Raw genomic sequence first — 27,834 nt, forward strand, 5'->3', positions numbered from 1 at the left:
GTTGCTTGTGTTGATGAATGCAGGAATGTGAATGCATGAGCTAACCTTTTTTTGATCAACTGTGATGCACTCATGTTTTTGGGGTATTAATTAATTAGTGTAAAAATGAATAGTGTCTCTCCATAAGTTGAATGAGGAACACATGAAAACTGGCAGGTGAAAATAAGTTGCCAAAAACAAACACCTCTGGACAGGACAGAATAGATGAAAAACGCGCCGCTCAAATTTATCCGCCATGTGCGCGTGTTTGCTAGAATTACGAAGAAATCGTGCCGGATTGGCGTGGTCGTGTTTCTAGGATCAAAAAACGTGTGAACTTGCTCATGCACATGCGCAGTTGCCTGGAGCACATCCGAACACGGCACTGGTGTGTAAGTACCTTATTTTGGAATACTGTCTTTTACCAGTTTGTAAGTGTTATGTGGAATGTTTGTATGCACAGAAGCATAGCAATAACATATGTATCATATGTATGATTTGCACATGTATGGCAGTAGTAGAAATATGATTCTAGCACTTGCAATTTTTTATTATAGTGGCGTGCAGCCGATGGCGCATATTACACGACACGCGCGCAAGTAAATACATAAAAACGCGCCATGCCTGCGTGAAACCGTGCCATGATGTGCGTGTTCGCTTGGTAAATGCATTTTTGCGGGTTAAAACGCGCACGCAGCCTGCGCGTGTGCGTGTTGGGCTTCGTAAATCAGCCCCACTGACTTCCCCAGTTGTACTCCCCCTAGAGTGTATGACGTATGCAGGTTTTTAGTCCTCAAGTGCACAACATTACATTTATCAACATTAAACCTCATTTGGCATGTACATACCAAATCTAACAGTGCATTCAGATGTGCTTGTAGGTAGGAGGCATCTTGTAAGGTACTTTTAATACCAAACTCCATATAATTTATTAATAGGTTAAACAGCAATGGTCCCAACACTGAACCTTGGGGTATACTACTAACAACTTAGACCATTTAGAATATGAATCATTAATCACCACTCCCTAAATACACCCTTAAAGACAGTTTTCTATCTATTTACAGACTGAATTTTCAAAACCTTTAGACCTTATCTCACACATTAGCCGTTTGTGGGGAACTCTGTCAAACGCTTTTGCAAAGTCCAAGTATACTATATACATAGTCACTTATTTTTTTAGGGTTTAGTTTACTTCCTCACAAAGAAAGCAGATTTGTCTTTCAGAAATCTATGCTGAACATCACTTTATAATATTGTTTTCAGAATAAAAACTTATGGGTGTGATCCTTTAACAAACCTTCAAGTATCTTCCTCACTATAGACGTGAAGTTGTCCATCTATGTTTAATGCATTTGGGGTGGGGTCACATCAATCCTGTGTCCTCAGCTTGTTATATGGTAGACTGGTGTGAAATGTGTTGTCAACTTGTTAAGCACAGTTGTACTCTATTATTTGCAGTGTTTTTATACACTATGCACCAAATATGCTGTTGGGTTTTATATAAAGCAGAGGTGGTTGCTGTTTTGCTGTATTTGTTGATAATTTAGCACATTATTGCTCTCTTGTATGCATACAGTAATCACGTACGACCTTTCAAATAGTTTCCAAGTGTTCAGCTGCCAAATCAAAAAGGAGTAGGTGTCATGCCGTACAAAGTTGAATACCGAGCCACCGAGCCGTGATTAGGTTCCTCCATCTTCAAGGGAAATCTGCCCAAATAATCCATGAAGAAATGTCAGCAATTGTGGCTAAGAATCTCTGCACCATCCACCTTACTCGCCTTAGCTGGCACCTTCGGACTTCTGAAGAAACATTTACGGGGAAGACATTTCCACAATGATGAGGCAGTCATTACTGAAATTGATAGCTGATTTTCCTCCAAATCTACATACTTCTACGCAGATGGTATTAAAGGTCTGTTCCACAGATGTGAAAAGTGTGTAACCATAGGAGGTGGATATGTAGAGAAGGAAGAGGCAGTGGACTACATTTCAGAAGCCTAGCATATCTGGATCTTGGTAAGGGTAAGAACTTATTGGCCTCCCCTCATATAAACTTCTACAAACCCTCAGAAATCACTTATATATTTTCCAACAAACCAAATATTTCCCCCTTTAATTATCTCCCGTAGTCAATGGAATATTGTATGTCAATATTGGTAACCTGAATAATGTGCATCAGTACACTTGCAAGGTAGATGAACTCCTCATTTATTCTATTAGGATTTTTTAAATTCAGGCCAATACCCAATTCACCTCTGCCTTCAGGAATTGTATTTTTTAGCACAGTCACCTCTTCTGGGTCCTAATCTTAATTCTATCACCCAAAATTTGTAACATCTAAGATCACCTTCATGTTTTTGTGGAACATGTCAACAATTGAGGCACAATTCACACCTCTAGATGCACTCTATAATATAGCAAATCTTAAAATTTTTAGTTTAGTGAATATTAGAGAGTAGGTCTACAAAATTCTTCCTTAAGCAGTTGACATCCGCGGTGTTAAACCCCCTTCCCATCCAGGCCATTTTTCAGTATTCAGCGCTGCGCTACTTACAGGATCCTTAAAGCGTATTTTAAACCCAAAACACAACACTGTAATACACTGAAGATTACCAGTCCTTAGATGTGGGGGCTGCATTTGTTTCCCTTTACAAGCCTATTTTCACATGGTGATCCTTCCAGTAACACCTCCTGTCCTTAGGTACAGTGAGTGAGCATTGTCACCTATGTAGAAGCCAGGCTGCCCCCCTAGGCTGCTTTATAGATTTGGACTATAAACACATCTCCATTACATAGGGAGGATGTGATCTGTAGGTCACAGAAGATAGCTGGAAAAGCTGATTACATTGTATGAAAAATCAGTTCAGTGCACAGGAAGGAAATTGGAAGTCTGGCAAGTTTAAAAGGTATTTTTCATTACATGAAGAAAATGTACTTAGCAATAAAGAAGAAAACTAGTGCAAGCATCAACCACATGTAAGGACTGGTATGTTGAAATATATTAAATTTTTTGTAGGCATGCACCGATATATCGACCGCTGAAACATATCGGCCGAAAATGGCACTTTTGGCTAACTGCAGAAAGTGCCATTTTCCTGCCGATACAGCGGCGCACCCCTGCTTTCTTTCCTCCCCGCTGGGCGCTGCTCTGTGTCTCAGCGGGGAGGAGAGAAAGTGTGACAGCCGTCCGAGCACTGCGGGAGGTGAGCGCTGTGAGAGGCTGGCGTCTCTCCTCCCACACCGCTCAGCCTCCTACAACAGTCCGGCAGAGCGTTGTGTGGGCGGAGACAGGCCGCAGAGCGTTGTGTGGGCGGAGACAGGCCGCGCTGTCACAGGAGGCTAAGCTCTCTTCCCTGCACCGCTCACTCAGCCTCCTGTGACAGCATGTTAGAGAGGAGAGCGGTACAAACAAACACTCAGTGATCGCTGAGCGTTTGTACATAGAGGACATGGTATGGTTAATATATCCTCAATTATGAATGAATGGGAGTGATCTACATCACCTCATGTTCATTCATAGTTGTAGTTATAGTAACCATACAATGTTCTCATGTTATGAATGAACAGGATCACTCAGTATAGAGGATTCCGGTTCATTGATAACAGGGGATACAGAAAAAGAGATAGAGGACTCTATGTCCTCAATCTCTTTTCTATTTTAAAAAGGGAAATATCAGGGATCTGTTTAGACCCCTAATAGTTCCCGAAGCGTCTAAAAAAGTAAAGTAAAAAATATTTAATAAAAAAGTTTATAAAAAATAAATACACTCAAAATATTTAATAAATTTGAAAAAATTCAAATAAAAAACATTTTCGGTATCGGTCTGACAATTTTTTTTATTTCGGTTTTGTTTTGGATTTAAAATTTCCATTTCGGTGCACCTCTAATTTTTGGTTATTGGGTTTAGATATCCTGTTTATTTTTATTGCTGCAATGACATTTAAGCTCTGTTCACAATGCCACGGCTCTCCTTTCTGTGCATTCCGTAAAATGCACATACAGACTTCAATAAAACAAAATAGCAATGTTTAGTCTTGGTCAATGATATTGATATTTTGGTGGTACCTCTCTTACATCCCATGAAAGACTCAGGGCTTGTTCACACCATGTCTGGACCAGATCGGCAAATGCAGTGCAGTGCATTTTTGACGCTTTTTTAAGCTTAAAATGGGCTTTCAGGTGCAGTCCAGGGCAATTGCGTGCGTTTTTGATGCGTTTCCATGCATTTAAGACCAGAGAAAATGAGATAAGCAGTATTTTTTTGTCTGGACCGGAACAGACTGCGCTGGTGTGAACAGAGCCCAGAAATACCATTGGGCTACATTGTGATGCTTGGGACCAAACTGTTCTGGTCTGGACATGATCCGGACATGGTGTGAACAAGCCTTCAAAGCTACTGTTTCATAAAGTTTACATCCACAGCAAACACAACCAGATTTAAAGTGTATAGGTAATTTTTCTCCTTTAAACAATAAAATGAAATGTATAAATAAAAAGGCATGCCCAATAACAGGGAAATCCAGCATATTTAATATGAAAAATATTTTTTACATAATTGATTAAGGGGAATGTGTAACACTGTATAATAACCCACAATGGAATTTAAAAAAGACACTGCAAAAGCAAAAGGAGATCCTCAGACAACAAAACCCAACCTCTCAAATAAAAGTTCCACCCTAATACATGATGCAAAGCTTGTAACAAGAATCCCAATTTTACTAAATTATCAGAGGCATCATGTGACTTTACTTACACTACAAGGCCATGGCAGCACCAGAAGTAGTTATCTTTATGGCTCTATCACCTTGTTAAAGGAAACCTGGCATGAAGTGAAATACTTCCATACCTCCGATGGAAGCTGCCATTCTCTGGCTCCTATTCTGTCTTCCATTTCGAGGGCAGTGATGCAGCTTCATTGCGAATGATGTCACAGGTAACATGAGTTAGAGAATGGCAGATTCTGTCAGGCTTTTCAAAGGTATCTTAAAATGATAGACTCTGTTTAATTATGTCAGACATTAAAATTGGCCTTTTTAGGTAAAAAGCTCAAAACAATATAAACACCATCTAGGATCAACTTAGAACATGTCACTTATAATGGTTCATTTTAGCTGTCATTATGGGAGACAAATTCAAAGAGATTACTGAACACTGTGAAATAGACTACTAATTGTCCTGGTGATGGATCCCAGACCACTGCCAATATTTAAAGAACTCTAGGGATATATTTTTTTAAACCCTTGCAGTGGGGCTACCCTCACACTGCAAGGGTTAACCGTTTATTTTGGTCTAGGGAGGAAAATAAAAAAGTTATACCCACACATTACACAATATCCTACAAGCAACAGACTACATATATTTCCCACCTTTCTCAATCAAATGATATTAACAACGTTGGAACTGAAGATACTTGAGGCTTTTCTATGTTCCCTGCTCTGCAAGGCCTGGACACAAAGTCAGCGGAAATCACTCACCCAAAACATGTCATTTGAAATGTCTAATCAGTCAGGTATATGGAAACCTTCTCCCCTTTCTCTTTGGATATGAAAGTATTCCTTATTTACTGGATCTTGTAATATTCATAGATGAATGGCTATAAATTGCCATGCACTTTAAGACTTTTTAGCTTATATATCCAAGAACATGTATTTATTAGTGCCTCCACATGGATAAATCCATTTAGTTGTATGTCATTTTCCACAACTGATGTAGAGTGCAACTGTAATCATCAATGTGTTTGTTATTCCATGTGCTTTCATGCCTGCCTGTGTTGACCCATGTCAACCAACTGGAATAAAATCTGCATTGCTTATACTGATTTTAAAAGCCATGAAACACAGCCAGCTCTTATTTCAGGCAATTGTAAGTCCAGTGAAAAGTATTTCAGTCACTCCACCAACCATCATTCACATCCATCATTTTCAGGTATATCATTTAAAGTTAATGTATTCTAATTATTTCCCCTGATACTGGAACTTCCGGTCAGAGGAGATTTCCACTGACCGGAAGGGAACATGGAGCCCGCTTCCCAGCCTATCAGGAAGCCGGGCGGCAATTACACGCTGCCTGGCTTCCTGATTGGCCGGTTCGATTCTGACTGGCTGGGAAGCCAGCTTTCCGGACAATCAGCATCGTGCCGGCCAAACACAATAGCATGGAGCCAGCTTCATGAGCAATCAAGAAGCCGGATGGCGTGTCATTACCGCCGCCCAGCTTCTTGATTGCACGGTGAAGCCGGCTTCATGCTAGTGGAGGTACCAGTATCGGTACTCGGTATTTGTACTCGATACCGAAAAACCTGTATCGGTGCATCCCTAATTCTAATCAATCAAAATCACGTTATTTCATTCTTATACATTCAAGGCAGTCTCAAAGTGTTTTCTTTTCACTTTAACTGAAGGCGTGGAAGCCCTTTCTAAAGGTTAATGACTGTTAGTAGGAGAGGCGTTTGGATGAGAAGAACACAAATGCTGGGCTACACTTAGAATCCCTCTATTTTCAAGTCTTTATCACTCTGGACCAGCAGAGCACATCATAATTAGAAGAGCTGTTCAGGTCTGAATGAGCTAGAACCCCCAACTGTAACTTTCAGGCACTTTTGAATAAAAGTGGAACAGTCCTTTAAGAGATATGCGATTCTGTGGTGTATAAGCTGAAACATTTTTGCTTTGCGAATGTAACATATGTACATTACTGCAGCATATAGATATAGGACAGATGTGACAAATTCCAGTGTCCCAAATTGCTGTTTTGCAATTTGCCCCCTCCCCACAAGAATGCAGCAGTATGCTGATATGCAAACAACCATGTTATTTTGTCAAAAAAAGTGCAAGTACCATAAAGTTTTCTTGTGGCTCGCATACTTTTTGACAGCAAATTCAGAGCAGATGGTGGGCTAGGAAGAAGGGGAGCTCCTATAAATCACCTTCCTGTGTCTACCTTTACTATACCTCCTAAGATCATTAGTGACTACTGGAGAAATGGGTGTGAGAGATGGGCGATACTGCAAGATCCGATGCGATATTTAAATGATGACAACAGTGGGATGTCCTGAAGCAACGCGTGCCAATACATTGCAGTGTGGTCCAAAGGGGCTTTTAATGGTGCACAGGTAGCAATACTCTATGACTATTCAGGGGCCAGGTTAGGCTGTTGTCACCCATTTACCCAAGGGCAGCTATGACAGTCATACTGGTAGTTTCACAAGATATTGCCTTTGCGTACAGTAACCAGTAGGACTACGGGCATTTAACTGCATGGTGAATTGTATATGATATTTTCCATTTCACCCCATTACACCTAATTAACTATTTAATAAAACAAATGAATAGTGGTCATTTTACTTTGGTCCTAGATGTAACCAGCATGTTACCCGCTGACTGTCCTGGGTACAAGTAGACCACCATTTTTCTAATACTGCTTTAGTTAAATGTAGTTTACATATTCAAGGTAATACAATGATACACTAAATGTCAATAAAAGTATCAAAATTAGCAAAATATAACATAGAAGAAAAAAATACTTATATCTGTAACAGATACAAAATAGTAAAAGAAATAGAAAAGGCCTGGAATGACAGTGAAGTGCAGAAGTGCTGACTAGCATACCAAGTGCTTTAAATCATATTTTAAAGGATTTCCCACGAAAAAGCAAGATGTTTAGGAAAGGTCTTGCTTTGCCTACTACAGAAATACTGCTTATGCAAAGTGGCACAATCCTTAGCAACGTTTTACTGATCTGACTGTAATACTCAGGGATATGACTGGTTAATGGTATGATAAATAAGCTTGCATCTTTTCCTTTCTAACTGCCCAAACAAAATCAACCTCCAGAGGACATAATGAACATTGAACAGTTTGAACAAGAGTTCCTGGAGTCTTCTTGTAACAGTCTTCTGACACATATAGCAATCTCTTTGATTGAACCCTTAATGGGTTCAATTGTTGGCTTCTCAGTATATGTTTATATGATTTTGGCCACAGCAGGTAACCTGAAGGAAAGGTTCCTTAGTTTTGAAATACGTCCAGCGTTATTTCTACAGGTTGTTCATTTTTATGAAATCTTCTGTTGCATCTTCCTCAGCCTAACCATCTTCATCATCGTCACTGATGAGGTCTCTCCTCTCTGGGTTGGTCTCTCGCTCTCTTATGAAATCGGCACGGATGGCCTCTAGCTCAGACAGCTCTAGACGCACTTTCTCCAAATGGTATGTGCGGCGGTTGCGAATCTGGCGTAGGGGAAATGGATTCATGTCGACGAATGCAATGTTGCCGAGTTTCCTGCCATGTAAAAGAGACATTTAGAAGTAATAATGCAAGATATTTATGGTCTTATGGATTGTAGTTTACGGTAGCACTGTAATTACATTTCTCTACAGGACTAGTACACTACAACTGACAGAAAAAAACCCAAACGTCTTGATTCGATGTTCACAATGCCAGAAAAATGCAACGCTGCCAAGAAGGCCAGTTGTGATGAACACAAATAACAAGTTGCATAACATTTCCCAGAATTGCAGAATGCTATGAAGTCATAAGAGCAGCATATATTAATTTCTGCCAAAGTAACACATTTAGTTCTGTGATCAACATCCACATAAAAACTTAAAGAGGAACTCCAAGAATGTAAAATGTTTACCCTTTAGTGGGGGGCTACCCATGCACTGCAAGGGTTAACTGCTCGTTTTGGTCTAAGGGCTCAAAACAAAAACAAAAAAACCCAAACACTCACCTGACCCCCGATCATGTCTAGCTGCTAGCGGTCTAAGCCCCACTGACGTCATCAGTTCATTTACCTGCATTAGATGTGAGGATGCGGAGGGACATACAATAGCCTGAGCAGAGGGGGAAAAGAGGTGAGCACTCACTGCCACAGGAGCAAGGATCAGGTGAGTGTACCTTCTGTATTCGGGCCCCTAACAAAAAATGAGCAGTTAACTTTTGCAGTGTGGGGGAAGCCCTACTGCAAGGGTTAACTTTTTACATTCCTGGAGCTCTTCCTTTCACGAAGATCCTGGCCTCATACTTCAAAGGGTTCCTAAACTCTTGAATCCATCTGGACCAAGTTGGCTGTGGGAGGGGGGCAAGGAAGAGAGAAACCCCAGATAACGCTCTTTGATGAATTCTAGTTACACACTACACCCATCTAAAAAAATGACCTCTACTGCTAGCTACTACTGATGCTGAAAAGGTATTAGGCCACGTAGACTGGTCCTTTATGCTCATAACTTTGAAACACATGCTCCTGGGCCCTAACATGCTATCCAGGATCATGGCCTTGTATGAACAACCTACAGCTAGAGTTTGAATTATTGTTATTACTTCACCTCCTATTGACCTCTAACAGTACCAGAAAGGGCTGCCCATTGTTCCCCTCTGCTCTTCATTATCTCTCTGAAACCCTTTCCTGGCCACACTGTGCCACAATAATGACATTGCAGGAGTATGTATAGGTCAAACTGAGCATAAACTAGCCGCTTTCACAGATGATGTCTTACTATATGTATGCAACCCCGAGATAACTCTTGATACCCTTAAAACAACCTCCATAGAGTCAGCCACCTCTAAAAATGTAAAATCAATTCAGCCAAATTAGTACTTTTGAACGTCAGGCTCTCCCCTTCTGAGGTTCCTTTTACAAATGCAATTTTCCTTTACCTGGTGAGAGCAAACTTAGGCATCGACCTAACACACTCCTTGGATCTTTCTAGACATAACTTTTAACTTCTTTACAAACAGATTGTAAACAAATTGCACAGAAGAGATGACCCAAAATCCTCCTGACCTGACCTCTGGCCACATTGGAATTATCAAATAGAATATACTACCTCGTATCTTGTTCATGTTTCAGATGTTACCGATTTCGCCACCCAAGAGCTAACTCAGATCCTTAAATTCCAATTTCATTGATTTTATGTGGTTACACAATCCCACATTCCAATTCTGAGTACTAACTAAAACTAATAGAGGTCTGAGGTTCCCAGCTATTAGAAATAATTACAAAGTTTCATTACACAACAGGACATTTCAGAAATATCAAAAGCAATTGGTGGATATTGAGGAAGCTTTGCACAATGCTTTGGACACAAGATTCACTGCCCACCACCCCTGCCCCTACAACTATAACAGTGGTACTCAACCTTTCTAGGGCCGAGACCCCTTGGTAACATTTGCCAAGTTGTGGTGACCCCCAACGGAGAGCTGGATTTCAGAATTAGTAAGGCGCTGGACTTGGGACTAAAAATAAAAGCAGTACAGTAGAAAGGCATCATGGCACACTCACAAACCAGCATGTAAAACAACTTGTCTCACCACTAAGGTGACTTGGCGCGGCAGTGCGGCTTACACATCCTTTGCAGAAGACGTGTATCCAAACCTCTGTCATTGTCCTTAGTGGTGAGACAAGTTGTTTTACATGCTGGTTTGTGAGTGTGCCATGATGCCTTTCTACTGTACCACTGTTCAAAGCCCATTTCGTGTGCACCTTACTGTATAACTGGTAACAAATTGTTGAGTGCGTTTGTCGTTTGTTTTGCTTTAAAAATAAAAGCACACTCACAAGAATACAAGCCCTCCCCAGCCCCTGCTACCCGCTGAACTATAACCACACTTACAATTTGGGAACTGGTATGAACATGACATAATAATTGGCAGCAAAATTCCCCCTTGTGTCACAACTAGACAATCCCCAATTCCCTCCGGGTCAAGATGAGAAAGCGTTCTAACACCGGTTTGCAGAGGGCACATTGTAATTATATCAGGTTGCCAAAGATGGCAGGGCACTTGATCTTTCAAAAAACAAGAAATAAATGGGGGCATACACCCCTTGACGTTTGGACATGGATTTAACTTGGTAACTTCATCAAGAGCCTTTCAAAGCCGTTACAACACTAAGGGGTGTTTTTTTAAACAATTTGCAGGGACATATGTCCTGTGAAAGTTTGTTCTGTGCAATCGGAGTATTTTATTGGCAAGTCAAATGTATTATTAGGAAGATACCCTTGCGTCCTCCTATTTTACAACACAAAGATATCTGCTCACGCATACAAAAAAAAACAACAAATCACCGATATCACACCACCTGAATATTGTCTGATCCCTAAATACTAAAAAAAACTTCCAGACCATCAGTAGTGCAATGTATACTGCAAGTAGATAGGATACAATCTCTGGAAGGTATTACAGGGGCAGACTATGGCACATATTACAAAACATGGGCAAGCTGGCTACATTTTAAAACCTCTTCCTTCTACAAGTTTTTACTGGAGACAATCCTTGATCCTATTGTACAGTAGAACATGTTATATTGTACATCACTCGCTGTAGACCTGAGAAGACTTACTGAATACAGGTCTAAACTCAACAGGCGACCTCCTTTATTGTATAGGAGTTTCTACCCCCTCCCCCAGCCCTTGTGTTCCCACCTTTTTCATGAATTAATGTACATCTGTTTGAAGGACTGGTTTTCATGTGTTGTGCTGGGACACTTAGTAATTCCATTGTACCCGCGTTATTCTGCTTACAAAACAGGTGTACCCAGATAGTTATAAAAGTTATACCACGGTATGACTGAACTATGCTGTATTGGTATAAGCCGTGTTTCTGAAATTTGTCCTGTTTCTCGTATGGATCAAATGTAATTAAAACTTTATTGAAAAAAGAAAAAAAAAAAGAATACCATGATATAGCTATAGTGGTTTTGATACACTTGTGCTGCCACTTAAAAAATGTAAAGGGTAGAATTCCTTATATAAAATAAGGAATTCTGCACATTATATCTGTATTTATATTGCTTGTACATGTACAACTTTTCTATCTGGGTTATTGAATATTGCTTTGAGGTAACTATGGTGTTTGCGGTCATGTGTGCATTGTGTTTTCTTCACATTGATTTATGCACTATGTTAACTGCCATTGAATCCAAACCACCAGGTGAATCCATTAAAGGATGTAAAATGAGGGATAATCAGAAGGCACGTCTATCTCTCTTGCGCTAACAAATTACTTTGATTCCTTTGTTTCTAGCAGCAGACAACATACCTTGCATCAAGAATGGTCCGGCTAAAATATCGCAGATACTTAAATATGGATGTAGAGTCTTGGATTTTTAAAATCTCCTCCTCTTTGTATTTAAACAGCCCCAGGGCAAAGCGAAAAATCACCTAAAAAAGGGGCAAGAAATCAAATGTTTTAAAAAAAGGATTTCACATGACTGGAAATGTATCTAAAACACACGTTACATGAAAACAGCATTGAAACGCAACTCCATTGAAACATATTCCCTCTATGTAGAGCGAGACAGAAAACCTTGCATGTCCCTACAGTTTTTCAGTATGTCACCAGATTGAGTGAGTTATCTATAAACTTAATTAGACAGTCCATTAGAATGCACTATGGTTGCCATAGAGGAGCGATCATCCAATGAAATATTGTATGCAGTCACACTTCACCACATATGGGGAAATCCATGGTCAGTGGGGACAAATGAAAACACACACATACATATATACAATATATATCTATAGATCTATAGATATATATGTTTTATAACTATTTCTGTGATAGGTTCATAGGCCTGTGCCGTTGTATTTCTGTGTAGCCAAGTGTAACAGTTTGCAAAGTTTTAAGACAGATTTAGTACTAAAGATGAGATAGATTTCTACTCTAAATGGATGCATAATTAAGGAGTGGTTGAGGTCAGGTTTTATTCTGTTGCAGTGCTGCTTTAGAAAAACTAAGGAAGAAATGTATAACTTGTGCTGTGACCATGTAATAAATCTGTCTCACAGAATGTTTCACTGCCCCTGTTTAGCACTGCTGTATGTGACAGAATTTATAACGCCCCTCCCAAACCCCACCCCTTCCCCGTTAACTTTTATTAGGTATCGGTTTCTACTTGCTAAAGTAACCCAACTTTATGTGCCAAGAGAACGTAATGAAGTTTCTCCTTACCTTTGACCCTTCATACAGGAAAGAGTCCCAAATCCTGAAGAAGATGTCACTAACCACACTATCCACAAACACCACCAGGAACCAGTTAAATGTAATCAGAGTGGAATCCACATTGTACTGTTCAAAATGAGCACTGAGACGGGGCAGCTTCTCACTCATGAGATCCTTAAAAACCCTTTGATCCACCTGCAGATAAAAACGGGCTCATTAAATAAAGATTTGAACTTCAAGTTAGGAAAATAAAACAGATGAATGGATGCACATGAATATTCACTGCCTGTGAAAAACCGCAGGGCCAACAAAATGCCGTCTTGAGTGGGAGGAGCAAGGAGACCTGAACAAGGACCTCAGCCTCAGCTCAAGACACTTCACTTAGTTCCCTTCATAGCAGTGCTGCAATCTTTGACTCAATACACTCTTTATATATTGAGGGACATGGAACATCATATATTTCATCAAATAGACAAGTTGCTAGTCCTAGTTGTTTTCCTTTAAGTTTCTGATAGGGTGCAGAATTAGACCCCCTGTTGGGTTTATATTGCCTTTCAGGACGTAGTTAGAGACTTTTCAGCCTTTAGAGCCTGTCTCGACAGGCTTTGTGTTGATGGCGTTAGTTTAGCATCAGTTTTGACATGCTACTGAGATTGTTAAGTATTTATTGAGAGGTGCATTTGACTGCTTCAAGCATGTTTTCTGTTCCATACACTTGTATGGAAATGCAAAACATGTTTGGTGGGAGCATTAGTATAAATTTCAGAACAGAATTTATCATTGGTCAATTTTTGTGCTTTCTGCAAATTACATTTCAGTAAGGCTCCACCTAACAATTATTCTCATAATCTATTCGTTGGACAATTATTTTTTCGATCAGTTTAAAAAAAAACATCTTTTATTTAAAATAAAATACACAAATGGAGTGTTACAAACATAACAGTTTACTTCAGAATAAAGCTGCACACACAATTGCCTGCACTTGCACTGGAACACTTGAATAGCTTTGGCCAGGGAATGACAGCTGTCTGTGGAGGCAGCTGAATGCAAACACAGCAGTCAGCGAGTGGGTGCAATAATCAGCCTGCTATTGGATATTTCAAATTGCAATAGCAGGCTGGCTATTGCATCCACCCACTGCCTGCTGTCAATCAGCAGAGGAGGAACCTGAAGGAGAAAGTTCCTCTGCGGGGCCTCCTTTGCTGATTGACAGCAGGCAGTGGGTGGGTGCAATAGCCAGCCTGCTATTGGCTATTTCAAAGTGCAATTGCCAATATAGCAGGCTGGCTATTGCACTTGCCCACTGCCTGCTATCAATCAGAAGAGGAGGGATCTGAAGGAGAAAGTTCTCGGCAATGCGGTGACTGAGGTTTAGAGCTCTATTGGCCACCAGCTGCAGGGGTCTGTGTTCCCTCCGATTCCCTCTGGGGGTAGCGGGGATCAGAGGGGCACAGAGCCCATGAAACACGGCTCCCAGCAGGGAGGAGAGAAGCAAAATCAACTAATCGATTATGAGAATAGTTGACCGCGATTCTCATCTTCAATTATCATCGATTAAAGCAATTAGTTGTTGACAACCTACATTACAGTCTCTGATCAGGGGCGAGGAATGAACATGTTTTTGAAATTCTATATACCTGGGATCCCAGGAGTGTTTTGGTGTAGTAATCCCGTGGCATGAACACTTCTACAATTGTAACTAGGCACCAAAAAGCATCTTCCTGGTCAAGATAAAGCAGTGCTATGGCAGCCAACCTAGAAAGAAAGAGCATATGATGTTATATACACAAGGCCCATCAAACTGACAATAATTAAAGATACACAGTCACAACTGGATTTAGGTAAAATGTGAAGGGCTTACTTATGAGCGATTTATATTGCCATTCTTCTTGGGAAATACCTGACATAAGAAAATTACATAGACTGCCGCTGCTGACCTCATTCTGAAAAAATGAAAAAAAAAAATGCTACTTGCTGGTCTTGCCTCTGGCTTTAATACTTTCACAGTAACAAACCTAGAATGATTATGCAGCAAGTCAATTCAGGAGAAAAAAAAACTGATCTGCAAACTAGTTCTGGGACAGTGACTCAGTAAATAACAAAACCAAAGTGTAAAAATATAAACCAAAGGGTATAACAAACAGGAAACTACCATTTTCCAAAAAGGTCAGTGGTGGCTGCAATGGTTTTCCTAAACTCTTATTTGTTACACTAATGTACACTATGGAGCTGGGAGGCAGCATTTGTTATAGATATAAGATCAGGCACCTTACAGGGCAGCAACTGTCTGACCTCTCAACTGACACTAAAGCTAGCTATACACCAGTAGAATTTAGTTAGAAAATGTTCTTTTTCAGAATGTTTGTTTGATATTCCAATGCTTAGGACGATCTAATTGAGATGTTTTTGACAACAGTGATAAGGAATTCCTCATTTCTGATTTGGACAAACAAAATTCTAACCGTGAATGTGATTTTCATTAGGAAAAAAAATGCACATACTGTAATGCGGATGTACTAGGCACACAAAAAAACTGTCTAACACGCCTGGGATTCCATTCAAGTGGCAGGTCTGAAGGAAATGTTTAAAGTCAAAAGTATTTAAAACTAAATAAGGGGGCAATTAACCTTTCATAAGTAAGTCTGCACTATTAAAATCATTTGAGGATTCATATTTACAATTTGTTTACATAAGCTCGATTGTGATAGGTTCTCTTTAAGCAATCAGGTAATGAAGCTGAGGATAGTGGAATAATAGAAATGGGCCAAAATGGAAGAACAGCATAGAAGCAAATAGACAGACTGACAATCTCTAAGAGCCTTCATCCAATCTTTTTTTTTTAAAGCAAACCTAAATTTCATAAATGTTCATTAGTGATATAAACAACACAGACACATGAAGCTCAAGCAGCTAGAATGAATGCAGGAAATTAGCAGCACCATTACAGTGCATTATAGCAGCATTTCTTAACCTTTTTACAGTACAGCACCCTAAAAAGTATGGAAAGTTTCAAGGTACCCCAGACTAAAATGGATTTTAAGGGGGACGCCATACAAAATGGGGTTTCCTACTTTACATTGAAGTCCCCTTTTACATTAGGAGCCCCCTTTTTTTTTTACATCAGAGTCCCCTTTCTCACAATAGGAGCCCACTTTCACATCACAAGCCCTCCTCTTCACATGAGAAACCCCCCTTTAATATCCACCTCTTTCACATCAGAGCTCCCCCTCCACATCAGAATCCTCACATTAAAGTCCCACCAGCATTCCAAGAGATGAAGCTGCGGCACCATGGTAGAGAGCAGGGGGCAGAGAAGGCCTGGATGGAGTCAAACTTCTGTCATTTTCTAAATGGACCCCAACCTCCTTGGATTAGCATAATTAATTTGGATGGTGCTGGTGGCTGTCCTGCCTGCACCATGGAAAGGCATGACGCTGTACAGACACTTTGATGCACCCCTGAGGTCTGCCGCTGAAACCACAGACTAAGGTTCTCCAGAAGGGAGAAGGGGCGGAGAGGATGTGTCACTGCTTGTACTCATTAAAAAAAAGTATACAGCACCAGTCAAATAACCTACCTCTAATAAAGAGTATCCCATTTCCTGCTGGCTGCTGGTTATTGTAAAAATGCTTCCTTCAGTGAAGCTGGATATTACAGAGCGGTGATCTTCCAATGCTGCGGGGATGAGAGGCATCGATTGAGTCAGTGAAGGATCCTGTTCTCTTTTTTCCCTTTCCTCTCCCCTCGTCAATTAACAAAAATGTCTTGTATTCCTTTTACAGGATACAAGAAGTACTGTGAATGGATGAGGGGAGAGTGGGGGCAGATGAACAACACAGAACATCTTGCTTCACCGAAGGGAGGACTTATACAGTGTCCAGAAGCCAGCAGGACATAGGATACTCTTTATTAAAGGTAAATTATGTTACTTATGCTGTATCTTAATATTTATTTTTGAACAGGAAAAGTTCAACGTTAACTTCTGTTTACATTTAAAATATTTACCTGCCTAAAATATATGTTTTTTAAATTTTTTTGTTCTGACCATGATAAAGAAAATATATGCAAAACAACTACACCTTCCCTTTTAAGGTTAAAGGAGAACTATGAGGTGAGTGCTTTCCACTCACCTCATAGTTCTAGCCAACCTGTGACAATGAGACTGTCACAGGTCGGCTTAGTAGATCGGGAGGTGAGCGAACACATACCGGCGTTCGCTCACCTCTCGATCCTGTCACGGCTCTCTGACGTGACAGGGGAGGGGCTGGATTCCCCCGCTCCGATACGCCGGTGCTGACTGGCGGAAAGGACGGGGAGGGGGCGGGTACAGCAGGCTCTGCTTCTAGATAGGCAGAGCCAGCTGTCGGGCACGCAGCTGGGCGGATCCAGACATAATTGTCGGGGGATCCGCTTCAGCGTCTCAGTATACCGCGAGCATCAGCTCGCGGTATAAAGTGGTGTCTCAGTATACCGCAAGCTACAGCTCGCGGTATACTGAGCGTAGGGTGACGGGAGGACGCTAGTTTGTGTCCTCCCGTTACCCTAAGGAGAACTATGGGGAAAGCCTTAACCTCATAGTTCTCCTTTAATCTGTCACTGTTAAAAAGTGCCTAAGCTTGTAATGGATATGGAATGCACCCCCTCTGAATAACCTGCAAATCATTAAAGCAGAGAGTGGTCTATTTACATTGCTGATAGTAATGATATGGACTGGACACTAATATAACATTAAATAAATGATACAAATAAGAAGCAGCAATGGTACCCAAAGCAGCCACATCACAACTCACCACTTCACACCTGGTTTTATGTTCAAACACTAATTCATAAAAGTAAAAACATTTTAAAAAAGGCAGCAACACAAGCTTGCAAACATTTTCACATGTACCTTTGTTGTCATTTTAAATATAAAAAGTTCCTCTTTACACGAGAATTATGGGGCAACCTTTTTTGCCCATCGTTCTCTTCAGGGACACGGGAGGGCATATAATGTGTCCTCTGAAGACCCAAAACTCAGCATATAGCGGGCAATATGCTGAGACCACAGGGCCGCTCCACAGCTAGGATGGATCCTGACAATACTGTCGAGATCCACCCCGCTGGCTGATTGACAGCTCACTCTGCCTCTCTATGCCAGCCCCCTTCCCCATTCGTTCCTCCAGTCAGCACTGGAGAAACAGAGAGGGGAAGGAGGGAATCTGTGTGGCGAGCAGTGACTGTCAGTGCAGGGAGAGGATCGGAAAGTCATCAATCGGCCGCGTGTGTTCGCTGACTTCCCGATCAACTGAACCGACCTGTGACAGCTTCAGTGTCACAGGTCGGCTTAAATTATGGGGATAAGTGTTTTTCACTCGCCCCATAACTCTCCTTTAAGTGATATCTCCTGTTATTGTATATAAAATTAAAAGTGATCCATAATAGTAAAAAAAACTTAAATTTAGCTATGTATTTCTTGTTATTACATGACCCACCACCAAAACACAACACAAAATAAATACTTATACTCTTGACCTGCATGGGGATACCACATACATGTACATTATTCGTGGTTTGTACCTGTAGTAGGGCACAGAAACAATAGTGTGCATTTTGCTTTTTTTTTTTTTCCATTTGAGACAGTGATACTACATATAAAACTATTTTTTATACTACCTAAAAAAACCACTGACCCTAACAACAACAGGGTTGTAGCAGATCAAGCCCTGATCTATTTTATTTTTTATTATTTGTTAATTTATTTTTTAAACATCCTTTTTTTGTTTTTCTTAGTAGCCTCCACAAAGATACATTGTATCTGTTCTTCCTTACCATTTTGCAAAAATGCACATTTTAAAATTTACAAATATTTGTTATTTATTTACACAATTCGGTTTTATCTTTTAGATTTAGTAACAAATTTGGAATTTTGGAAAAACAAAAATGTAATATTTTGCAACGTACTAGTCCTAATATATGGTGGATGCATTAGTTTTCTTTATTTACTACAATTTCGGGAGTCATGTTGTATTTGTGTGCCCTAATAATGATTGCAATGTATTTAATAAATGATTGCAATGTATTTTTATTGAAAATACATTATTTTGTTTATCAAATATATTTTTGATAAGCATTAACTATCATGGGGAGAACAAAATCAAAACCAGAATCTACAAGCCCTGCGATTTCAGAAAATATATGGTTTGTAGGGTATTTTCTCATTTTCAAAACTGTGAATGAAAACCTGTAAAAACAGCAAAAAAAAAAAAAAGGGAAAAATAGTAAAAATGGCCTGGCCACCTGAAGTGAACAGTGGGAGGCAGGGGCTTGCAGTGACAGGGTTAAAGCACCCATCACCTCAAGTTTGGGATGTTACACACAAATAATAGTCTAGCGTTGATTGTAACTTTAAACAAGCTTCTACTTCCAACTTTAGCAGGTTTTTAACAAGTTATAAGTAGTGCCAAACTCAACCAAAGCCTGTTTGCATCTCATTCAACCCCTTCACAAACACATTATGACTTTGTAAGTCCCAATGTAAAATGCCCCTTGCTTTCTGAATTATGTGCATTAATGTGCAACTGTGTGTGTTTTTAGTTAACAGTTAACTGATGCATACTGGAGGGCCTAACCTTTGTCTGGGTTTTTAAGCATCAAAGAATGTGATCATAACATTAAAAGGAGAAAGTAAAATGCACTCATCCCAATAGGTAAAGCCAGTACATGACACTGCAGCTGTCACACATAAGCTCCATTGCTCGGGAACTGAGCAATCACATACCGTTGATCGCTCAGTTCCTGATTTTCTTCCTGCAGAGAGCGGTAACTGTCAGTCGCTGCTCCTCGCAGGGATTCCCCCCTTCCCTCTCCATTACTCCAGTGCTGACTGGAGAGACAGACCGGGGAGGGGGTGGGCAGAGCTGACTCTGCTCTAGAGTGGCAGAGCCAGCTGTCAGTTATGGTAGCACGGTTGTATTCCAGCAATATCATAGGAACCTTACCGGCTGCAACGCAGCTCTGTGCTGTCAGCATATAGCAGGCAGTAGCCAACTATATGCTGAGTTTTGGGTCACAGGAGAACATTTACTAATGCCCTCCTGTGACCTAAAAGAGAACTATAGCTAGCAACGCTTGGGCTTCCACGTCACGCAAGTAATGCTTTTGTCTCTTAGGGCTTAACAAGTGAGACATGCTAGCTACACACGAAACCGATCTCTACAAAGTATGGCTCGACTTGATCCCGGGAACCACTTCCCCCCATCCCCACCTCACATATTGAACCTAATTTGTGTATATTTCACAGCTTGTTTTACTTGACTATTATTTGAAACCATGATGATATGTATAATCACTATAAAAATGTACTTGTGAAAAAAAAAAGGAGAACTATAGCCAAAAAAGGTTTGGCCATAGTTCTCTTTATTGTGGCAGTCAGCAATCCCACTAAGATTAATTTTCAGTGGCAGCCCAATGGTTAAAAAGGGAAGACGGCTGGCTCTCCCCTGTTGGCCCTTTCTCCTCCTCCTCCTCTCCCTTCTCCCCATCTTCTTTCTACCCCACCCTTCCTGCTCGTCCCTCTGATCCAATCCTAGCCTTCCCTTACCTGTACCCCTCATTGGTGTTAAACACATGCACGATCTTACCTATATGCCTCCCCGTGCCAAGAAACGCTTAACTAAAGTGTGATTCTCCCTATTAATTGCTATGGTACGTGAAGCCACACGAGGCCAACGGTATGCTTTTTGCTTGACTCTACTTTGCGCCGACGCTCGGCTTCCTGATTGGCCAGCTTCCCGACCAATCAGGAAGTACTCGCCCAAGTACTCGGCATCAGCACCGATACTGGTATCTGTATTGTTGCATCCTTAGAAAATACTCTAGGGCATGCTGTGGATTTAGTTCCACTTTAAGTGATTTGACTTTTTTTGTAGTATTGTATTTCTGCTGATCATAGCAACTGTCTGTAAATGCGTGATTACATTTCTCCTGTATATGAAGTATTGATCATCTCTCTGATTTCTCCTCTCCGTAATATAGTTAAAACTAGAAGTGTAGGATATGTGTTTTGCCCTAAAATTATTGTCTCTTTCCCATCTCAGAGTGGTAAGTGAGAAATGCATGCATTGTTACCAGTGCCTTATGCAGCGCCGCAGCTTGGCTATTTGCATACGTAAAGCGCAAGCAACTTTCTCTAACCTCCCTCACCGGTTCAGTCCTTGGCAGTAACCAATATCAGGATTCCTCCAGGAATAGGCTAGCAGGACATTGCGTAGCTTCTGGATGCCCTCAGAGGTGGGTGATGTGTAGTGCTTGTTGTCTGGCAGTGTCCTCATAAGGTCCAGTTCTATCTGTTTTGAGGCTGGATTTTGCTTCTCAAGAGCATTTCGGAGAAGGATGTCAAAGTAATCCGGAGCGACCTCATCCTTTAATTTCTTAATGTGTTGATTTACGAACAATTTCCACATTTTAGAACGATGTTGATGGGGGATCCCATTTCGGACAAGGCTTTTCAGCTCTGGTGAACGGCCCATTTCTCGGTTTACCATGCTAGCAAAATAGTTTTCCCACTTCACTACTGTTGAAATCTCTTGGTTATCGGACAGGGACAAAGATCTTATATCCAGGGCCCTTACTTTGGCCACCAATCTTTCCTCCTCATCTTCATCCTCAGGGAGGATCTGGAATCCGTAGAGGTCGTGTTTGCTGCAGATACGATTAGAAAAGGACAGTTACAAAAATAGCACTTATTTCCCTGTTACAGTTTTGTCAGCATAGTTTCTAGCAGTGTAACTGTACAACAGCCAAAATACTTTATGCATGTGTTAAAAAAAAAGAGTACTTAAACCAAAAATGTAACTTTTGCAGATCACCAGTCCTAATATGTGGTGGCTGCATTAGTGTTCTTTATTCAAGCTCTTTAGTACACAGTGGTCAGGTCTTCTCAGATCAGTTGCAGCTTTTCATATAAAAGGTTCTAGGTACCTCATAGCATGCGGTCTGATGAAAGTGTGTTCAGCTGTTTCCACCTTTAGCGCATCCTCCAACAGCTGGTTTACCATATCCCGAGCGGGTCCTTGCTCATCAGAACACACTGGAGTCTTCATTTCTTGAAGGAGGACAAGGTACTTGCTCTCAATCTGACACATTTTGGCCTCTAGGGTAGAATACTACAGACAGAAGAAGGATACACTCAGATTTTGCTTAACATACCACAGAATACTACTACTTTTTTGTAAGTCACAAAAGGAACTACTGAGCCATCCAAAATGAAATGGCTTAGCTTTGGATAGAACACTAGTGGATACATATGACATAAGAGCACCATTAAAGGCAGGTAGAGGTTTTTAAAACATGATGCCTAAGCTCTCCTATAGCTGATAATTAAGTCCTAGGTAAAAGGCATTGTGCTAATTCACTTAAGAGAACTATGGCCAAACCTTTTTTAGCCAAAGCTCTAATTAGGGTCAGAGGAGGACATTTACTAATGTCCACTTGAGATCCAACACTCAGCATATAACAGGCTATTGCCTGCTATATGGATGTCAGAGCAGAGCTGCAGTCTGGAAAAATTCCAACAATATTGTTGGGATCCACGCCGCTGTCTCTCTAGAACCAGTCAGTCCTGAAGGAACAGAGAGGGAAGGGGGGAATCCCTGTGGGAAGCGGTGACTGGCCATCACTGCTGTCTGCAGGGAGAAGATTGTGAATCACTCTGTTCTTGATCAGTAGAGTCGACATGTGACCGCGGCAGTATCACACATCGGCTATAACTATGGGATTGAGTATATTTCACTCATCCCATAGTTTTCCTTTAAAGGCTTCTTGCTTTTGGGCACTGGAGACAATGACCTTTCTCCACCTGAGTTTGTAGTTCTGCCCAAATCCACAGTAATTACAAGAAGGGTTCTCCACTAATTTAACATTACTTTGTATGCAGCAAAAGGAAGAGGGACCCTGTGTTTGGCTTTGTAAAGGCTACAGAGTAGCTATCAGCAAATATTTTGTATTTGCTTGGTTCCCAAGAAGCCAATAGGTGATGCATATACTGATGTCCATCAAAAACCAAAGACCAGCTGTACTTAATTCACCTTTTGAACCTGGAATACTTGGAATGATTTCAGCCGTACATCGGCTCTGTACGGCTGCCTTCGGTCAGCCGAACATGAAGCACTTCGACTCAGCCGAGCCAACATCTGGATCGACTAAGATCCAACATCTGGATCGGCTAGGGGCCGAACGGCAGTGAGTGAATAGCTGAATGCCGTCGATCAGCATTTGGCTCATCTATTCTGCTTGGTACCTCTGTGGTACCAAGCAGAATAGAAAATAAGTAAAAGGGGAAAAAATAAAAATAAAACAAGTAGGAAATGTAACAAATGTAAACAAATAGTAAACTTAAAAAAAAAAAAAAAGATATTGTAAAGAAATGTAAAAAAACAAAAAGCAATTGGGCAGAGCTAGCAGGGACAGCTAGCTCAGCCCAACTGTTTCCTATTGGCCGGCACCTACTAGAGTCTTCTAGCAGGTCCCGGCCAATGCATAACAACTGGGCAGAGACGGCCATGATGTCAAGGCCGGCTCTGCCCAGATGTTATTGTTTAATGACAGATCAGCATCCCCAGGTCATTTGGGAATGCTGATCTGTCTACAGCTGGGCGGAGCCAGACGTGATATCACGGTTGGCTCCACCCAGCTGTTATTTGCGGGGCGAATGGCTGGCCTTCGGCAGGCCGTTCGCCACGCTTCGGCTGTCACTTCGGCTCAGTTGAGCCGAAGCATATGCCTTCAGCTCGGCTGAGCCGCTCGGCCACCTTTGGCTGCTATCAGGGCCGGCGCTAGCGCAAGGCAACATGGGCACTTGCCTTACAGCGCCAGGGAACAGGGCGGAAAATTGACAGTGACAGTCGCCGGGAACCTGAAGGACGAGTCCCCGCCGGCCGCAGCGGCGCTGACCTGCGCAGTGGCTCTCAGTCTCAACTTACTTGTCGGGCCAGCGAGGGCAGCGTTATGGGGAAGCCGGAAGAGCGCCACTGAGCCGTCCTCTTGGCTACGTCCTACGTCAGTGAGTGACGTAAGTGGCCCCACCCCTGGCCGCTCAGCCGCATGTGAAGGAGCGAGGGCTGCAGGAGGCGGAGCAACCGACGCACCAGCAAGCAGTGCGGCCGCGGCGTCATCCTGGAGGCTACGGCAACGGCAACCTGTTGAGGGACGCGGGAGCCGCCAGGTGCACAGATTTGGAAGTTGGAACCGAGTGAGGAGGCGTTTTCGGTTCACCCTCTCATGGTGACCCACCCCAGACCAGACACATCGGACAGGACTCTTATCGGGAAACGGGATCGGGAGCTGGCTGAAGTGGGAGCGGTGGTGAAGACAGTGATATAGAGCGGTATGTAATGTAACAAAGTGCACGTGGTATGCTGCATTGTATTATTTTGTATTGTATTGTGTATTGACAATACACAATACACTATACAATGCACAATACAATACTGTATTGTGCATTGTATACTATATTGTATATTATATTGTGTATTGTATTGTGTATTGTATATTTTATTGTGTATTGTATTGTGCATTGTATGTTGTATTGTGTATTGTATTGTGTATTGTATAATACAGCGGCACAATGCTGAACACCAGCAGCTATAGAGGAACAACAAATCCCAGCAATAATACATCATACAGGCTGTTTATATTATTGCTGGGATTTGTTGTTCCTCTATAGCTGCTGGTATTCTCCATTGCGCTGTATAATGTATTATTGCTGGGATTTGTAGTTCCTCTATAACTGGTTAGTGGTAATCTGCATTGCGCAGTATAATCATTATACAGCGCAATGGAGAATACCACCAGCTATAGAGGACCACAAATCCCAGCAATAATATAGAGCTGCAACAATTAGTCGATTAAAATCGACAATGGAAAACGTTGTCAATGTTTTTCATGGTCGATTTGTCGGCAAAAATTTAAATTTCCCGCTCGCCTCACGCCCGCCTGTTCGCAGCTCCATACACGAGTTACGCTGCATACGCCGCGCTCACCACACAGGCCGGACACACGCCCGCAGAGCTGCCGCCGCGACTTCCAGGGGTTCAGAAACAGGTAAGGGGGACCTGTTTTAAAGTTTCCTGTTTAAAAAAAAAAAAAAGAAGCAGCACACTGCAGAACACAGCTATAGATGAACACCAAATCCCTGCAATAATATATTAAGCAGCCTGTATAATGTATTATTGCTGGGACTTGTAGTCCTCTGTAACTGCTGGTATTCTGCATTACATTTTATATAATGTATTATTGCTGGGATTTGTAGTCCTCTGTAACTGCTGGTATTCTGCATTAGTGTATAGTGTGTGTGTGTGTGTGGGTGTGTGTGTGTGTGCCAGGGGGGGGGGAGGGGGGGCGGCAAAATGCACCTTCGCCTGAGTTGGCAAAAATCCTTGCACCGGCCCTGGCTGCTATACGGGCTATTGTGAATAGCCCGTACAGCAGCTCTTCGGTTTGACTGAACCGAAGGGCTCCCGCAACCAATGAGAGCTGAAGGATCAGCCGAACCTACGGCTGTATCCTTCGGCTCAATAGTGAATAACCCCCTTCGATTTTAATATTAAAAACAGAAACCAACTGTGATGACTAATATCTAGACCTTGATCTCTTCATTATAATTCTTCTGTGTTATCAGACTGATACAAGGATTGCTCATGACAAGTTTTTTCGTTGGCTTGTTATTTGCACAGTCACTTTATAGCTACTGTGGTTTTCCTACCTAGGTCTCATCTTTCAGCTGAACTAATAATACTTTCAGGAAACCCTGCAGCTGTGCTAAAGTCAGAGAGTTCATTCTGCTTACCTCCTTAGAAATGTATCTAATTCAGGAGAGCCTTGTGTTCCTGTCACATGTGATTCTGGACTGGAATTCTGGGTTATAGTCGTACATGTCCAGGTGGGGAACCTGGACATGTACGACTAACAGAATGAGCCAATGCTCCACTGCAGATCACATGCCCCTGCAGTCCCAACCACAGGTGCTGGCTCACAAAGTGGTTTGACATCTGTTACAAACTTGTAGAAGATGAAGATCACTAGCACTCCAGTAGTAGCATTAATCCTTGTGCTTATTTATTGAAGTGAAATGTCACAAACACGATATAGCCAACGTTTCGGTGCCATGCAGGGTCCCTTCATCAGGGCAACATAGTGACAAATGTACCATACAGAAACACACACATACAGTATATATCCAAAATAACCAAGGAATTTTGGATATACAATATATGTGTGGGTTTCTGTATGGTACATTTGATAAACACAGCGCCATTCATGACTATCACTGTGAGCACCACAGTTGTTCAGGTCCAAACGCTGTAAGGAGTGCAGGGGAAACATCTATATACTACATGACTTCTGTTACAAACTTGAACAACAGAAGGAAAAGAGGAAGCCACTTTGCAAAGTAAAAGCCGCTACTAGAAGTTTATTGATCCATTCGATGTAAAGGCAAACCGAAAGAACCTTTGCAAGGCAGAGGTTCAGGTGGTTTGCCTTTGCATTGGATGGATTAGTAATATTCTAACAGCAGCCTGTACTGTGGGGTGCGTCTTCCTCTTTTCTCTTTGTTGATATAATAGTGACAGGCCAGGAAAATCCATCCTGAAACATATTTTTCTCCTGAGCTAATCAGCCAGCGAGTGTCCTATATCCTTAAAGGGTATTTCCACTTCCGCAGCCAAATTGGGATAACATCTCTTTTATATTTGTTACATTCACAGAGCATAAGCTAAAAACAAAATAAAAAAAATGCTTCTTGCTTAAATTGCTTTTACTTGGGTTAGGGTTTTAAGGGTTAAAATTTCTCCTTGCTTCTATTTCTTTGGATTGTTAGGAAGGACTGTGATGGGCCGGGTCGGAAGTGGTTTGTCCATTGTATTTTAATGAAGCTTATCGGATAAACACAAACCTCAAACTTCAGTCCCAAGTCTTTCCAATAGGGCAGACCACTGTGAGAGGGCTAAGAAAAAAACCTGGAATCAGCCATCTTGCCTGATTTAACAGAACATCTAAAAAGGTAAGAATTTTATTTTAAAAGTTATTGTATGGTATGCTGTGTGAACAGGAACACATAAGGAACATATAGAGGGGTTTTATCAAATTGGACTACAAAAGTGTAAATACACTTCAATATACAGATAAGAGTGTTTTCTGATCCAGCCGATAATAATCTAATGTCAATAGGAAGCTTAAGCACGTGTTACTGCAATATTGCAAACACTGGTGCGCTGTGGTGCCATTCATTGTGAAATGGCACCCCAACCAACTTCCAAAAGGCAACACAGGGCAGCTTGCCACAATGCATGGTGCTATATGTGTTGCACTGCGATAAAATGCAGCCAGCCCCACTGTCGAGTGTGTTGCTGTGTGTTTTCAGTCCATTTCTTTTACATGGACTGTTTAACACAATCTGCGTCTATTCACGACAGTTGTTGAATGAATGAATAGAATGAGTATCACCACTTTAAAACATACCTGGAGTGACCTGGATATTCAGCACATATAACCACTGTCCACCTCGATGCCTTGCATATGGACAAACCTTTACAGATGGGGGTCACCCATACAAGACAGAGTTGTGTTAGATCTGATTTGCTTGTGTATTGCAGATTCATTTATTTAACCTCTAAAAGCCTCACCTTTGCTTCCAGTTCATCTTCTCTTTTTTCAGAGTTTCTTCGCAGAGCTGAAAGCTCCAAGATTTCTTTGTTAAGAAACTTGTTTTGTGCTTTGTATCCTTGCAGACTGTCCTGTGGAAAGAGACAGTTATACATGTAAACACTTAAAAAAAAGCCAGATTCAATTGAAGGATAAAACACACACACACACACATATATATATATATATATATATATATATATATATATATATATATATATATATATAT

The 27,834-nt window shown here is 41.3% G+C and overlaps 1 protein-coding gene across 2 annotated transcripts in view; it reads right to left on the reverse strand.

The window, feature by feature from the left end:
* Positions 1–8,039: 8,039 nt before the first annotated feature.
* TBC1D2B (TBC1 domain family member 2B) overlaps positions 8,040–27,834 on the reverse strand; it is a 44,799-nt gene continuing 25,004 nt past the window's right edge. For both annotated transcript variants that reach the window (XM_018552768.1, XM_018552767.1), the window contains exons 7-13: positions 27,587–27,697; positions 21,885–22,069; positions 21,108–21,605; positions 14,564–14,681; positions 12,936–13,121; positions 12,024–12,145; positions 8,040–8,264 (exon numbers count right to left, since the gene is read on the reverse strand). In XM_018552768.1, the coding sequence (XP_018408270.1) occupies positions 8,069–8,264; positions 12,024–12,145; positions 12,936–13,121; positions 14,564–14,681; positions 21,108–21,605; positions 21,885–22,069; positions 27,587–27,697 (1,416 nt within the window). In that variant the 3' untranslated portion in view covers positions 8,040–8,068. The remainder of the gene's footprint in view (positions 8,265–12,023; positions 12,146–12,935; positions 13,122–14,563; positions 14,682–21,107; positions 21,606–21,884; positions 22,070–27,586; positions 27,698–27,834) is intronic.

The sequence above is a fragment of the Nanorana parkeri genome, unplaced genomic scaffold (assembly GCF_000935625.1).
Source record: "Nanorana parkeri isolate BGI_ZX_2015 unplaced genomic scaffold, ASM93562v1 scaffold97, whole genome shotgun sequence".
NCBI classification, from domain to species: Eukaryota; Metazoa; Chordata; class Amphibia; order Anura; family Dicroglossidae; genus Nanorana; species Nanorana parkeri.